Source organism: Equus asinus, chromosome 1 (genome assembly GCF_041296235.1).
Source record: "Equus asinus isolate D_3611 breed Donkey chromosome 1, EquAss-T2T_v2, whole genome shotgun sequence".
Taxonomy (NCBI): domain Eukaryota; kingdom Metazoa; phylum Chordata; class Mammalia; order Perissodactyla; family Equidae; genus Equus; species Equus asinus.
The window spans coordinates 192165108-192182540 of NC_091790.1; the positions used below are offsets into that span (position 1 = coordinate 192165108).

The following is a 17433-nucleotide window of genomic DNA, read 5'->3' on the forward strand; positions in this document are numbered from 1 at the left end:
TCATGTGCTGCACAACGACGTTTCCGTCAACAACTCACTGCACGTACAACGGTATTCCCATAAGATTAGTACCACATCGTCCAGGCATACACTAGGCTATACCATCTAGGTTTGTGTAAGTACACTCTATGATGTTCGCACAGTGACGAAATCATCTAAGGACGCATTTCTCAGAACATAATCTCATCCTTAAACCAGCATGTCCCTACTCAAACTGCCTGGTTCTTAGCAAGAGCAGCTACAGATAACATGCAAATGAATGGGCGTGGCTGTGTTCCAAGAAAACACTATTTACAAAACAGGCAGCTGGCTGGATTTGGCCTGAGGGCCACAGTTTGCCTAGACCTATAATTATAATGATGACTTTAGTTACAAGGAATCCAGAAGTATTTCTTCCACCTTAGGAGAATAAAGTTCTGGAGAAGAAGATATTTTGAGGGGAAAAGTGTAAAACTCAAGATAATTTAAAAACACATATATCTAATATAATCTTGAAGATGAAATGTGACCTAAGAAACGGTTAAGTTCTGAGAAAGGCATTATCTTTGAAAGTATGTGTTTCAGAACTTTTAGGGAGAGAAAGTAAAAAGTCAGTCCATCCGAGGAAGACTTTCATTTTAGGGTATCTTTGAAAAATGGGGCCACTGGAGACGAAGTAGCTAACTGAGGTGGTGTTCTCCAGGGAAGCACTTCCTTCCACCAGCTCAGGGAGGAAACTGTGTGCTTTCTGCCAAGAAAAAGCAAGGAGGACAAGGATGGTCTGGGCCACCATGAAAGAGGCCTGATTTAGGGCCATAAATAGAGGTGAATGGAGACATCAAGGGAAAGACAGGCTATTCCCTACACAAAACTTAATGGCATTGGATGATGGAACTCAGGGCGACTAGAAAAAAGGAAGGGACAGGGACTTTATGTAAAGGCTCTCCTGCAGATTCCCATGAGAGATGGAGCCCTGAAGGCCAGGGAAACGAAGGGGGACGGAGCAACGCTCGCCTTCTTCTAGTTGCTGGCTTCACACAGCACGGTCTGGACATCCCTGCATGACTCTCCTGGGGAGCCAAAGGGAGAGCCCTTCCCAGATGAAGCCAAACCCCACAGATGCCCAGACAAGTGCCTGTCCAAAAACAGCAGCAGCACAAGAGCACCATCTACTGTAAGAACTGCCGGCGATGGGTCCTCTAACTCAGGAATTCATTCCCAGCATTCGGAAACGACTGGATTCAGTCTACTGAGGAGCAAAGGAGTCTAATTTGTAGGCCTTCTAACTCTCTGGAATCATTCCAATCCTCATGAGAGGGTCATGAGGGGCATGGTCAGTCTTTAGGGCACTAGAAATACAGTAAGTTCCCAAGGAAAGGCCTGGTTGTCTCAGATGATCATGATTCAATTATACTCAGCCCCAATGTCGATACAGTGGCACGTTTGGCTAATTACGTTTAGTGTCTGTCAGTGTTAGTTATTTGTGTAATTTAGGAGATAAAATATAAAACTCAAATAAGAAATGGCTGGTTGAATAGGCTCCACCTAAAGTGATCATTACATCACCAACCCCTTCTCCAGAGATGTGTGTTTTGCTAATTTCCCTCTAAACAAGGACAGCTGTATAAGTCTGCCTCCAGGAAGAGGCAGGGGACTTGTGCAACAAGACAGGGCTGCACCCTGACACAGGGCTGCAGGCACCCACTGCGCGTCCCGGTGCTGCCCGAGTCAGCCACATCTAGTGCCCCCTCTCCACCTTGGGGTGTCTTTGTGTCTGTATTTCTCACAGTCCCTCGGGGAGGCTTTCTTCCCTTCTCAGTGGGGTCTGCGCGTGTGTGTCTTAATGCTATCAATGTCTGCCTTCAACACTTCAAGCAACTCTGTATCCTTTCTGTTTGAAAAAAATGTTTAATTCCATATTTCTTAAATTCCATTAAGCTCTTTCTTCCATTAAAATAAAATATATATATATATTAGCAAATAGAATACCTTCTTCGCAGTCCAGGAGCAGAAGGGAGGGACAAAACCCTAAATATCCCTCCCATCAACAAATAACCCAAACAACCCTCTGACCAGGGAAAGGAAAAAAAAAAGCCTCTGGACATTTCTCTCTGTCTTCCAGTTAACCTCAAGAAGCGCCTACTCTGAAGCCTGAGAGGAGAAGGCTTGCATATAGAAAGGAAAAGCACAGAGGATGTTTCCAGAGAGCTCGTCCAGCAGCCCCCTGCTTTAAATGACTCAAGTTTCCCCTCAAAGGACCAGCCCTCTCCCCCTCTCACCCAACATGCCTCACCACCCAGCCGGCCTCACAGCTTCAGCCACCGGGCATCAACACCACACAAGGCAGCAGCCACCACTATTCATTCTCCTCTCCCAGAGAGCCACCCCAACCCGGATTCCAGAAGCCAGGGTCAGCATTACGCACTGGGCAGCCAATGTAGGCAGAGTTGTGGACGCCAGGGGGCCTTTTGTAAGTGCCGTCACTGTCTGTGGTGATGAGCCTGTCCTTCTCGGCATCTCCAGGGCAGCCGTTGACCTGGTGTTTCCGGCGTGGCTTGGGAGAACGCTTTATCCGCGAACTGCCAGGAAAACGAGAGGTTAGCTTCACAGGAAACAAACTTGCCTGCCGCTGGCTTATCAACTGAACACTAAGCATTTTCTGAGCACCTGTGATGTGCTGGCCACTGGAGTAAATACCCCACAGGATATAAACAATGTGTAAAACACAGTCTCTGCTCTAAGAAAGCTCACAACCTATCTGCCCTGGCAGACTATATCAACACACATGGAACAACGGAGAACAGTACGAGGCAACGTATAGTCGTGACAGTATTTAATAATACAGACATTCAGGAAAGGGGGAGGTCCATGTGAGCCGGTGACATCATCGCTGCCTGCACAGGGCCTGAGCTAGGTCTTAAAGAGCAGAGGATCTGCACACCAGAGGGATGTGGAAGGAGAGAGTGAGGTGTGGACACCACCGTGCTGCTGAGGGCCAGAAACAGGAATGCAGATGAATCCCGGGGGCAATGAGGCCAGGGCTAAGGGAGTGGCAGGTCTGTCTATGCTGCTGTAGGGTGGAAAGCAGCTCGAATGGAGAGGCAGGCAAGCCTGTTACAGGAGCACAGGTTCCATATGGCAGGGAACAGAAGCCATAACAGGGTTTGAGCAGAGAAAGGCACAAATGAGAGCAGTGTTTACAGAAAACGTATCTGGTTAAAGGCAGGGCTCTGGGAGACCAAGAGACCAAGACTGAGTGTGGCTGAGGGAAAGGAAATGAGCTGTCCACCCACACCCAGCTAGGTGACCAAGCAGAGGAGGTGAAGATCCTGGGGGTGAGAGCGGGATGGAGGAGAGGGAGGGCCCAGGAAGCGCCGGAGGCACAGTGGGAGGAGGACAGGCGACACCACTTTAGAATGCCCATTCCAGGAGACAGCAAACCCAGGAAATGCTCTCAGGCACTCGAGGGGCAGCCTTCTCCACACAGGTGACAATCAAAGCCATCAGGGTGGCCGACAGCCTTTCTGTGTATTAACCTCTTGGAGTCGTTTTCAGAGCCTTTACCCTTAAAACCGACCGAGCCCTCCCGTCCCGCCCCGCCCGACAGCTCGCCCGGGCCCACCTCTTCCGGGGCTCTATGAACACGGAGGGCACGCTGGCCGTGGGGTCCAGGATCTTGTCGATCTGCATCTGCGCCCGGCGGTACACGCGGTGCCGCTCGCGCGTGTCGCCCGAGGACAGCTCGTCCAGCACCGGGAACTCGTAGTGGCCGCGGCGCTTGGCGCGGAGCCGGATCTTGTTCCGATGGTGCTCGATCTCCGACTTGTGTCGCAGCGCCGTCTGAATCTGAGGGGACGAGACCGAAAGAACGTGCTCGAAGGATCCTGGGACCCAGGCTCTGAAAGCATTTGGGGAACACCTTCCTGCCACGTCCCTTGCCCCCTGGACGTCTGTCCTAGGCTCCAGGAGGCCCCAAAGGGTGTGATGGGACAGGCACGCCCACACGGGGCACAGAGCACCTGCCATGCCCACGGGCCGGACCCCCAAACTCGCAGTGGTGTGGATACGGGGAAGCCCCGGTATCGGCCCCCAGAGCAGGGCAAAAATAACTCCAACCTGCAAAATCAGCTAGTGACAACTTTGAAGAAACAAAGGGGCACTGACAACTGGATATAATACGCCCCGAGAAAAGAGTAAACCTTCTCCATACTCAATAATTTCACTACTTCAGAGATTTCTAAGTTAAGATAGATTCAAAGATATTTGCATGTTATACAATACCCGTTTGCTGATAATTATCTAGTATTACCAACCAAGTTCCCTGACAGGAGACTTTCCCTCCACAGAGGGGCATCCACAGGTGTGGAAACATGTCACCGCTGGCTACGAGGCCTGAAGTAGGTCTTGAAAAGTAAGTAGGATCTGAAGACAAGAGGGAAGGGGGAGGAAGGTGTGAGATGTGGCACATCCACGCCAGGCCTGCCAAGAGCCAGGCCTGCCAAGAGCCAGCGGTGGGAATGCAGATGACTGCCTGGGGGGTTGATGGCGTGGCAGTTCTGCTGTGCTGGGGGGCAGCGCAGGCTGGGAAGAGCTCACTTGTATCAAGGTGTGTCCCGTTTTGTAAGCACCTAGCTCTGCTTCAGAGGCCTTGACATCAAGCGAGATGGAGACAGCGGGGCAGAAGGGAAACCACGCTAGGAATCTGATGGGGAAGAGAGAGCAGGACTCATAGGCCAAGATAGGATGGAACATTCCTGCCCATGCAGGAAGACTGCAGTAGACCAAAAGCCACATACCCTGAGACTGTCTGAAGGAGGAGGGTCGGTTGCATGAGGTTCTCGGCAACTTACCATCAGGAGAATTAAGAAAAGCCGCTCTTACTCTGTCGGGCTCTAATTGTTCTTTAAAATATATGAGCCCTCACAGGAGGCCCAAGATATGCTAGGAATTTGCAGCAGAATCTCCTACTAAGAAAACATTTAGGGCCAGCCCGGTGGCACACTGGTTAAGTGTGCACATTCCACTTAGGCGGCCCGCGGTTTGCTGGTTCGGATCCCGGGTGCGGACACAGCACCGCTTGACAGGCCATGTTGTGGTAGGCGTCCCACATATAAAGTAGAGGAAGATGGGCATGGATGTTAGCTCAGGGCTAATCTTCCTCAGCAAAAAGAGGAGGATTGGCAGCAGTTAGCTCAGGGCTAATATTCCTCAAAAATAAATAAAACATTTAAATTTAGATGTATGAAGTATTTAGGTAGGTGTAACAGTATTGACAATACTCTAGTTCTTAAGTTGGGTTTTCATTTTGTTGTTATGCTTTATAATCAATATATCTGTTACCTATAGTCCTATGTGTGCATCAAATACTACATTTTAAAAAGATAGTAAAAGAAAAAAACGGAGATGTATACTATCAAGTTATGAAGCCACAGGCCTGGTGAACACATTCTCTTCTTTCTTTCGCCAGATGGAGAAGTCACTCCAGGCTGTCTACCCTGGCAGCTGTAGAGGCACACGCAACAGGAGACTGATGGAAACAGGTCTAGGCCAGGACTGGGGCCATGCAGGGCTGGGGCTCCTGAGCGTTGGTGAGAACGGACAGCACATGTCATCCTGAACCCATGGCACACAGTCTGTGGTCAAGTGCTTGGCAAAGAGCTAAAGAGGCGTGGACAGGAGAAATATAAGAACTCTTGGTAAGACTTCTATAGGATGATCCACTGTAAGGATCACCTTTAAAGTGGGGAGGAGGGTTCAACTGTACCAATTTCTTATTACAACCTGGCAGAACTCACAACAGCAGCAGGGGTTTCTTAGAGGCAGGAAACTGACAGGCATGGAGCTGTCTTATGTGCAGTCCTAAATGGCATTCACTCCACTGATAGTCCAGCCCAGGTCAAATCTCTCAAGCTCCAGTTAACAGTGACCTAGCCTGGCATTCTGGTTCCCAAAATCTTAGGAGGGAAGCAGATCTAACTCACTCTTCTGGGATTCACTGGAATAGGGTTTTACTATGAATTATCTAGATCCTTGGGGCCAGAGCGGATCTATCAGGAATCACAAAGTCTCCTCTTATCCCAAGACCACCCCAGGCTGGATGAGTCACTAGGAGAAGTCACAGGACCCAGCATTTAGTCCCAGTCATTACAGCAAAAAGATATAGAGTGAATCAGCAAAGGGAAAAGCACGTGGGGCGAATTCTGGAGGCACCCAGGTGGAGCTTCCTGGAGCGCTCTCCCAGTGGAGTCCCATAGGACGTGCTTAGTTCCTCCAGCAACGAGTTGTGACAACACGGGTGAAATGTTGTCCACCAAGGAAGCTTATGAGAGACTCAGTGCCCAGGGAGTCTCTAACGGGCTGCTCACGTAGGCACCCTCTGCCTAGCATGTCATAAAATTCCAGGCTCCCAGAAGGAAAGCAGATGTTCACCATAAATCATATTGTTCGTATTAATAGTTTAGGCGCAGTGAGCGACTCTGTTCTGGGAATGGCGGGAATCTTTCCGAAACCCAAGTTCCCAAATACTAGCCATGGGCCGAAATGGGACTTTCTAAGGATAGCAGCCTCAGGTCTTTGTTCTGCATATCTGCCAATGCATCTAACAGTGTCCTTGAACAGTATCAGATCTAAAAAACCTGATTATAATATTTAAAATTCAGAATACTTGTCAGCAGCTCATACCTTTAGCAACCTTTTGACACTGTCACTTTCACTCATTTTTCAGCACTGACCAAATCAGAATGTGAGCCTTTTTATTAACATACTTTTTAATAAAAACAAATACCTCTTTGTTAATTTTGTTGGTTTCTGCCACTCGGTCAGCCAGTATGGGGTGCTGAACTGGGGGAGCTGGGATCGGCTGCATGGCAATCAGCTGGATCTTACTGGGGACCCGCCGACTGGCCTCTGAGGAGCGGGAGATCCTGTCCACGTGCTCAAAGATGGAGGCTGACGAGTGCTGTTCATTCCCTGAACTGGGGGGCGGTGGCCCTGGAACGGAGAGGAAAGCCAAAATAAATAAAGTCATCCTAAAGAATCGCAAATAATCAAAATTATGGATTAATCCTTAAAGAATCCTCAGATGGGCCCCTGCTCAAAAACACATCCCCACTCCATGGCAGAAGACTTGAAATGTCACTATTTGAGCTTAAGCTGTCTGGGTTAAATAGTGTCTTCTTCAGCCTCATTACAAATTACAAATATTCTTAGAAAAGAAATGAAAATCCTGATGACACTTTGTGCCAAAAATTGCCTGTTTTGTCTAAAGGTGTTTCAGAGTCTTCAGTAAGAAAGAGTCTTCCAGACAGGAGGAACCTGAAGTTGCTCAGTCAATAGCAATTTACAGAACTTTTAGAAAAAACATGTAATGCATCTCTGAAGTTCCACTCTCATTTGGAGCAATAAAAATTTAGTTGCCAAGGTGATTATACTGTTGAGAAACAAAAGTCGAGGGGACTGCAGACAGGCATGTACTGGTTAACAATGAACGCTTCGGTTCTGACGTGGAAAGAAAATTAAGGTGAAGAGGCATAAGAAGAAAAACCTGATGCCTACAGGGGACTTGGTCCTACTTTAAAAAGAGATGAAGAGGACACTTAAAAATGGTTAAATGGGTAAATTTTACGGCATGTATATTTTACCAAGACAAAGTTTTTTAAAGTAATCAGAACTGCAAAAAGAGAGAAAAAATTAAATGTGTAGAAAGAAGATAGAAAAGAAACACTTTAAAATGTTAACAGATACTGGATCTTGGTATAATGGGTGATTTTCTCCAATTTCCTGTATTTTCTGTAATGAGGATTTTCTCTGAGTATAACTTTTATAGTAGAAATAATCCCAATAAGCTTTAATTTTAAAAAGGCAAAAAAAGACGGAGAGATGCGAGGAGGGGCTGAGTAGGTGGGAAGAGCTCTACAGAGCTGGTGAGACGCACTGAGGTCACTGAGGCCCTCCCTCTGATAAGCCAGGCACCTCCGGACGCTCTGAACACCGCTTTAAAATAAATGGCCAACAGCCCAAGAGAAGGAATGAGGGCATGCAGAAACTTTTTGTAAACAAAAGCATGAGGTTTGAAACTTCAAGCATAAGTGAAAAATATAGAGGTTTCTCCTCCGTGTAGAAAAAGAAAAAGTTGAGCAAAGCAGGAAGAAAAGTAGTTGAGGTTTTACATAAGGAATGCACATCAGTGGTATGTCAGTCTTTGTATTTCCTCTCAATTTGAATTATCTCCACTTGTTATCCCAAGCGACTAGAAATGATGTGTGTAACTCTGTGAATGAACGCCATCTCTCTTAGCAAGGAGGCATAGGTTTCTGGATTCCGGCTATTCTTGGGCTTGCTTTCCCTACCCTGGGCCCGGAGGGAGCCTGTTTGTGCAACGTAAGCACAGCCAGGCTCCACCATGCATCCAGTGGCAGCTACTCAAATTACAGGCAAAATGCCTAAACGGAGATAATTAGCTGTGCCAGATAGGCTAGCCTTGCTAACCCACACTCATAAAGTGACAGCAGATGTCACAAAGGGTAGCCCATATTAAGCTACTGATACATAAAGGTGAGGTTGCTTTCCCCCAATCTGGTAAAAAGATGGTAAAAAGATCAGGGCACAAAGGTGGCAGAGGAAGAAAGTCCCCTCCCTCTGTGCTGTCTGCTTGCCTGGGTACCACGGAGCTGCAGGCCTGCGACTGGCTCCTGTCACTGCCCTATCCCACCCCCCAACTGTGGTCATGGCTCCTTGCGCCACAGTTCACCAACTGCAACCAGAGAAACAAAGGATGCAGAGAAAACCCTCAAGCTTCCATACGGCCTTGGAGTCCAGCCCTTTTAAAAGGCTGAAAAAAGGTTTGTTATTTGTTTTATCTATCTGTGCACATATATACATATATCTCAGTTTATATATATAATCTGGTTATTTTTATTGTTTGCTATGCATTGCACAATTTTTTTAAAAAACTACTTGCATAATAACAGTCACTGGAAAGTACAATGGATACATAGAGATTAATGCTGTGTGAATCCTGCCTTAAGGCAAGTAGGGCCTTTGGAAGAGTACTTTTGAAGAGTGCCTCCTCTTCAAATATTATAAAACAAACAAAAAAATGTAATGATAGAAACTACAGTATAGGATAATGTCAACGAAGAATGACAGAGGAAAGAGCAATCCAAATTACTAAAATGCCGAAGCAATAGAAGATTTTAAAAGAACTATTAATTCCATTATCTATCGGTAAGTGCAGTCAAACTGCATTAATACCGATGCCCGTGACCCACATTAACACCCTGTGAGGCAGGGATCACATCTGCCTCTTCTTCATCCTATCCCAGCACCGAAGCCACCACAGGCACTTAGTAGACACTTGCTGAATGGATGACTAAATGACTAGTCACCTCAACCACCTGTATAAAATTCCACCTAAAGAGACCTTGGGGAATCTGCCTTAATGAAAAGAGGAGAATTATGATTTATGATCGCAATCATTTTATAAATGGGTAGTCTACCATTACCTGAAAAACTCTGATGTTATTTGTAGTCAAAATAGTTACCCTGCAATCTCGTTAAAAATTTTATTTGTTTTGCAAACTCCTTAGCACATGCAAAAGTAAATGACTGGGTGAAATTCTAGAATTTGGATTTGTGGAATTCAAATTAATGAAGCTCTAATTACTTAAAAATCACACACATGCGACCTATGGAGAACATAAAGAAAATACTCAGCATTTTGCAGTCCTTATCTACGTGGTTTATTCCTGATGGTAAAGAAGAGAGGGGGAAGGGAGGACGGCATAAGGGGTGGCCGGGCACGTGTGTGCAGTGATGCATAGTAATTAGTCTTTGGGTGGTGAACATGATGTAGTCTACACGGAAATCGAAATATAATGATGTACACCTGAAATCTATATAATGTGATAAACCAATCTTACCTCAATGGAAAATAAAAAGTTTAAACAATTGAAAAAAAGAAGAAGAGAGAAAAAACCACAATTATGCCTGGACACAGCAATGGCAGCACAACAAGCAACTGAACGTAGCCACCTTGACTTAAGGGAGGTGTGTTATTCCCTACCTCATCTCTCTCTTCATAACTTTGCTAAGGGGAACCAGTGCTTATGACGAGACTTATTCTAAAACTGCAATAACTGAGAAGACAGTGACATTTGAGCAAATAATCTCATAAGGGTCCTTGGATTGTTGTAAAGGTCATGCATCATGGTCTAGCCACCTTCAAAAATAGTCAGCTGGAAAGGAAATAAGGCACAGCCTCAAACTGACCAAAACAATGGTCTTTTCTCAGCTTCCCTTGCAAGGTGGGTCCTGAAAATGCCACACGACCTGTAACAGCCATTCAAAGCCTTGCCAAGGAATCTCTAGAGACCCAGCAGGCGTGCCACCCACTGTGGTGAGAGGGACCCTGGGCCCAGGGCGAGATGGAGGAGGGTCCCAGAGCGGTTCTCAAGCACCCTCCTGCTCCATTAATTTGCATTTCATCATGACTTGCAACAAGAGAAGGATTTCTACATGAATTACAAAAGAATTCAAAAGCTATGATTAAGAACTCAGAATCGTTTTTAGAGGGTATTTTACTAAATTAATTCTATGCTAGTAATAAAATGCCTTTATGGCAGCATCCAAGTTTTAAACAAGTAAACAAAATTTTATAAGTGAATTGATAATTGTAGGGAGAAGATCATCTCTCTAAAACACGAAGATAATGTACAGATTCTGGTGTCTCTTCATAATAGCAGTCACTGAGCTCCTAGTACTCACTCACCGGGACATCTAGTCCACTTGTCTCCTTCCATGGACAACTCCCAGTCCCAAAGCTGACATGCTTACTACTGTAACTTTGAATACATATTGAAAGTGATATTTGATTTTTTATATAGAATATAGAATATTCTGGTTGCAATACTTTCAGTAAGGAATTAAAAGCAGGAACTAAAAGCAAGGTTTTCTCAGATAAGCAATGAAGAGAAATTGAGAAACTCCAGAGCTGACTTTTTTTTCTCCAAATATTTCTTTCCCAGGATCAAAATTAGACTTTATTCCTATCTATCTGAAACAGTGCCCCTGTTACCGTGGTGTTAAGTAATTTTTAAGATTCTGTGAAATTGGATCCAAAGAAAAAACTCTTCCCTTCTTCTTAGGGGTATTTCTTTAACATCAAAAATGAAACAACTGGAAGGAATCTCAAATATCAGCTCGTTTAGTCTCACAGGAGCCCCAAAGGCTAAGGGACCTGCGAGGTCACCAGCGTGACAGCGACAGAAGAGGCCTCTGGCTTCATCCAGAATCTGTTCATTTATAGAATACGGTTCAATCTGTGACCAAAAATGTGAGTACAAAAATTACTATTAAAGATAACATCCTGAGGCATTCCAGTTTCCTTTGCATTACTAAACACAATCCTGAAAGCTGAATAAAACTCCAGCGAATACAACAGCCGTATTAGCACATTTATGTAACAGAATCTATTAAGCTAAAACCTAACTACTTTGTCATCATGCCAAAAAATGCTCCCAAGTCCGTAAGACCCATGGGCTTTGTTTCATTACAGGACATGAGCCTCATGGTTAGACCCTTCGGATGGGAGTGAAGTGCATCTCGGACCTGCCCTAAGAAGCACGGCCTCTGACTCCAAATGCAAATCTGCTAAACCATCAGATCACATAGAACTCCCAATGGAAGGAGGAGCTAGGAACAGAACCAAATATAGTGCGCTCGGACCTATGATAAACAAACAGCTTTCTGACAGTGACAGCTGTGCAACACTTGCATTGGATCCTAAGAAGGTCACTGAATCCTGGGAGCAGTTTTGGGACTCTGGTTTTAGTGCCATTCTTCCTTGTCCTTCAGGGAGGAAAATCCTTAAGACTCTGAACTAGAAAGAAATGTGACTATTAACCTCAAAACATACCTTGGTGAATCCCTAACCTCTAGCAGGTCCTCTGCCTCAGTGCAGGCACCAATACAATGTCAGATGTTGACAACCAATGCTGAGAAATTCACCATATGAATGAAGAATATTCCACTGCACAGATTTTTTTTAAAAGGTTCAGCATTTGGGGCTGGCCTGGTGGTGTAGTGGTTAAGTTTGCCTGCTCCACTATGGTGGCCTGGGGTTTGCAGGTTCAGATTCTGAGTGCAGACCTACACATTGCTCATTAAGCCATGCTGTGGTGGCATCCCACGTACAAAAGTATGTTAGCTCAGCAACAATTTTCCTCAAGCCAAAAGAGGAAGATTGGCAACAGATATTAGCTCAGGGCCAATCTTCCTCACCAAAAAAAAAAAAAAAAAGAACGAAAAAAGGTTCAGCATTTGTAGTATAAAACCCTAGCCTACTGGAACCTTGTAATTAAGGTTTTAACGTGGAAAACGAGAAGAGTCACAGACCACTCTGTGGGGCTCTGTGGGACTTGCCGTCGTTCACCACTCCTGGCGTCTTGTCTCCTGCGTCCCTATCGCTGGACTCTTCGCTCACTGTAGAGTCGGCATCTGAGGGAGAAACTCTGCAGACACAAAACAAATGCAAACGTTAGGAAAAAGAAAGAAAGGATGGGGGGAAAGGTCACATTAATTTGGATGTGGAAGTCAGGCCTCCAGGCAAAACTGGTAGAAATCAAACAATCCAAAAAATTATTTTGTGGCATGGCATCTTCAAGGACCTAATATTAATATATAGCACCTAGTTACCTCTTAAAGACAGCATAACATGACTTACAAACTGGGTCAGCAGGCTGCATTTCAACAAATGCTAGGAAAGTAAGTGCCAGGCTGGAGGATGGTGCCTCAGCTACCAGGGCTGGACCAGCAGTGTGGGTCTGCCGTGGGTGGGATCAGAGGATCTGGGGTTCTGGGTTAACTGGGTCTGCATCACTAGGAAGCCAGAGTAGTTCTGCAGTCACCCCATATAACTCCAGATCTTTGCAAGAAGCCTACACTTACAACACAAAGGCAATGATCACCACTGAGATTTGACTCTATATATAAAAAGCAAGGGTATCACAGATCCCTGGGGGCACCAGGCTAGTGAAAATCTCTAACCACTTAGCTCCCCTCTTCTTTGCACTCCCTGGCTTAAACTGCAATGTGAGATGCTGAGACATTCTGGTGCCCCTGAGGGATGCTAAAATATTATATTAGCGGTGCAGACCATTGAGATGTTGTGACTAAATGTTTAGGATGAGACGACCATGGGAGAAAAAAATACTTTGCAAAATTGTACCAGGATATTCAATAATCTTTAATGATTTGATTTATTCTTAGCCTGCAAGATAATTAAGCAAATAACATCTCTCTACATAATTCATTTTCTTTAGTAAAGATCACATTCTAACATGCATTAAATTCTTAAAAGTAGGCCAGAACCCCCGGGGTAGGTTTTCTGATAAGTCAGAAATTATGACCTCATTTCGAATGTTGGTATAATCACACTTTTTTCCTCTTAGCAGAAAATCAGGATTTGGAGTTCCAAAGCTCAAAGGAAGGCTGATGATTTGAGGCTTCCATAGCAAAAGCGTGATCATGCTATGATCTAAAGTCAGCTTCACGAAACCTGACTCTGAATTTGGTCTTCTTTAACACGGCCACAGCCTGTCTCAGGATCAGAGGGTGACGGGGACTTCCAGGCAGTGTGTTAACGTGCAGTTCTCCATGTGCTCAACTTTGATGGGAGGAATGGAAATAAACTGGATATGGGGAGCTGGGCAGGGAGGAGGCGTGAAGAGTCCATGCAAACATGCTAACAAGGGTGCAACACCGGCAGCTGGAGAAAAACCAAGCAAAGAAGGATGTGATGAAGGTCACCTGCAGAGGGAGCAATGAAGTCATAGCCAGCCACTGGCATAACAGGCAAGGGCAAAGCCAACGCTGGCTGAGGAGGTATCAAGTGCCATGCGTTTTTCATACACTATTTCTGATATCCTCCGCAGAGGGCCTAGCCTGCTCACCCCAGAATAGACACACACGAGCTGGTCAAGCCCTCATCAAGTCCCAGGGGGACCACCAAACCGTGATAGACAGTGATTCCTAATTCTGAACACTTTGGGGAAGGAAAGCATCAGCCTCCTTTGGTAGTCCATTAGAGTGGATCAAGAGCCCTCAGGTTCGTTAACACTGGGCAAGCCATCGTCAGTCTCCTGGGCTGCAGACTCGGGCAATACTCACCGTCAGCCTTTCTGATACTGGAAATTGACAAACCGAAAACAGAAACATGCTCTGCGATCGAGAAAAATACAGAAAGCCCAATAAGAACCTTCCTCTGTGACGGACGTTCTTGGCCGGGATCTTCGCCTTGGGGCTCGGCACATCTCCGTTTTCAGAGGGCGTGGTGTGGTCCTTCACAGGGCCTGGCAGTGGTGCTGGCTCATGAATAATCAAGATGTCATCTTTATTGTGCTGACCCAGATGCTGCTTAGCAAAATCGAAGCCCTTGACGCTAGGGATCTGCAACTAAAACCAACACAGACACACACAGGTGAGACAGTCAAGCTGCAATCTGAGGGCTGTAAAAAGAGATTGTGAGGGCTGGCAAGGGAGCGCCAACTTCTGACTCAAGATTGTGCTCGCAATTCCACCAATCTAACTCAATGAGCTTCTCTGAAACATCTATTGTACGTGAGGTGCTGTTTATATCTAGAGTTTTCAGAAAAGACGGATACTTGTGAAAGATTAAAGAAGACTATGAAGATTAAGTAACTACACCATGGTACAAGAGACATCACCAGACAATGCCTGACCTGCCGTCATAGCAGCATAACCAATTCCAGAGAGGGCAGCACGGGCGAGACATTCTGTATAGAGTCCTCGTGCCAGGACTTGGAGGACAGGCAGATCTTGGAAATAAAAAGAGGTGGCTACACAGAGTGTGTTCTAGATCATGTCAGGGACCAGAGAACGCTTGATCACATTTGCTGCACTACAAGGGTCAGACTGTAGGGGAGAGAAGGCTGGCCCGTCTGTGGATGACTCTAAGCGCCAGCTTCTAGAGCAGAAAACCACTAAACCCCTCTCAAGAGGCAGGTTTCTAAAATCCAAGCAGACAGGAGCCAAAGGGACCAGTTAGAAGGCCCAACAATACCATGTACATGAAATGATGAAATCCTGAGCCCAAAATCTTAGCAAAGAAAATGGGGTGGAATAAACAGTTCTGGAGACCAGGCAGAAGGACCTGGAAGCCGAACAGATGTGAGAGGCAAAGGAGAGAAAGAAGCCAGTGATGACTTGAAGTTACAGGCAGGGCATCGTGAACAGTGGAAGTGACATGGAGGGAAAGAGGTGAGTCATGAAGGAATGAAGACTTGAGGAGAAAAAACAGACAGGTTTCGCTTCATTCATGCTTGGTTTGAGATGGCAGAAAAAGCGCCAAAGGAAAGTAGCTCGGTGTAGCTGGATATGGCGGACCACAGCCTGGGGGAACTTCAGGCTGGAGATTGAGAGCATCTGTACAGAAGGTGACATGTAGGGGAGGTGAGATTTTTCAAGATGAAAACATATTCTATGGATAAAATGTTGGAGAACATTTGCCAATTTGGGCCTAAAAGGAGGAAAAGAAGTAAGGAAGAAATAAAAGGTGACTTCAAAGAAACAGAAGAATCTGGAAAGTTTAATGTAACAGAAGTCAAGGCAATGAAGAAATTCTAGAAGGGAGTGGCCAAGAGAAGTAATGGGAACCCAAAGCTGAAGGAGAAAGGAGTCTCAAAAAAGTCCACCTCTCACACTGGCGCATGCAGGAGTCCTACCCAGGGATACGCAGTACCAACGCCAAACCCACAACCAAGACCCCAGAGTCCAGGCCTCAGCCTCGAGGCCTGTGCTAGACAAGAAAGGTATATAGAAACAAGGGCAATAAAGGCCGGGCACCACTTTTTATGACATTTTTGAGGACACTGAAAGTGCCAGGGCTGGGTATTAAGTTTGCGTAATTCGAGCCTGCAGAGTATAGGAAAATAAACTGCATATAAATAGTTGTCCCAAGGGTCTCCTCAGAAGGAAAGCCACATGCACATTCAAGCCCCCCTGGCCAGGCTGTGTTCCACACCCATACATGGCCCTATCCAAACGACAAAGGCCAAGCCCATCTAAGGAGCTATTCTAGATGACACCGTATGTGTGGAAGCAAAAGCTTTCGTCGTATTTGTGCTAACTTTATGCGCAGATGAACGACACCACCAGTGGCTTAGATTTGTGATCTCTAAGGTCTTTTGAGTGCTAAAAATCTAGGATCAATGGGTAGAAGGAAAGTAGTCTGTAATAATGATTTATGCCACCAGAGGGGGATAAAACTTTCTGTAAATATAGTTTACAAAGACATTGCTTGGAAACAAAAGGCATAGACTGGGGTGCCTGTATTTCCTAAATTAATGATATCGTGTTACAGGAGCAGGCTACTCCACCACACGGGCATTTTGTGAGTGGCACCTGCCCCTTGGCTCAGGAATGTTGTTTCGCAAACAATGAACCCAAACCTGCTTCTCCATGGCTCCCCCATCCCCCAACCAGCCTGGAAAGTCTATTTCCTCATCCATGAGACTGTGGATTAGCACAGTGATCCTCAGCTGGGCTCCCTGAATCCCTGGGCTGTATCCTTTCCTAGGGGCATGCAGCCCTTTCATGGGAATCACATTCCAGATGGACGACCTCTGTATAGGCTCTTACCTAAAAGGGATTTTCCTGAGAGCAAGCCTGTGGTGTAGGCACCATGCTGCTTCCCCTTCCCCACCTCCTTTCATAAGGGTCCTTCTCCCGCTTTACAGAAGAGAGGGGCACCTCTCCCCCAGGAGGCCGCTTTCACTCCAGCGGCACCTCATTTCAGCCCCATAAACAAGGTGTTTCTAAACAAAAGACTAACAGATAGCCTCAACAGTTCTTTAACCATCACCATCAACATCCTTTGGTAAATCTTGGTAAAATCCTTTCTAGTATATTTCCCAGTAAGAAAGTAAATGTCTCTAATGGATGGCTTGCTTTGTCAAAATTGAAGGGAAAGCCACAGATTGCCTCCTCTAAGCAAAGGTCTCCAAAGAGAATAAGGGAAAAATACACACGACGCTGCCTCTCTGATGTGTTCCCCCAAGTCTATGAACTAAATGTCCTTCCCTGACACACTCTCAGGGCTCATGCAAGAAACAAACAGAAGTATATGTCAAAATGCTTCATAAATGCGAAAGTACCATGCAAATGAGATTGACAGCGTTATTATTGCTGTTAGTTGATAAAACACCAAGCAGTTAATATAAATAGCCAGGAGCTGTCAGGCATCAGATAAAGCTATAGATATAATTTAGATACAAAATTTTGTAATTCAGCAACAGGATGTGACACATGGTAGACCCTCAATAAATATTTGATGACTGAATGAATTTCAAAAATGTCAGTTGAAACACCAACCTTGCTGGATTTTGTGGGGAACCAAGAAAGGGATATATGTCATAAATGAAATATACATCCGTTATA

The 17433-nt window shown here is 45.6% G+C and overlaps 1 protein-coding gene across 1 annotated transcript in view; it reads right to left on the reverse strand.

Moving 5' to 3' along the window:
* KIAA1549 (KIAA1549 ortholog) overlaps positions 1-17433 on the reverse strand; it is a 122765-nt gene that overhangs the window by 27827 nt on the left and 77505 nt on the right. The window contains exons 12-16 of the mRNA XM_070517287.1: positions 14234-14430; positions 12373-12488; positions 6764-6969; positions 3602-3825; positions 2405-2558 (exon numbers count right to left, since the gene is read on the reverse strand). Of these exons, the coding sequence (XP_070373388.1) occupies positions 2405-2558; positions 3602-3825; positions 6764-6969; positions 12373-12488; positions 14234-14430 (897 nt within the window). The remainder of the gene's footprint in view (positions 1-2404; positions 2559-3601; positions 3826-6763; positions 6970-12372; positions 12489-14233; positions 14431-17433) is intronic.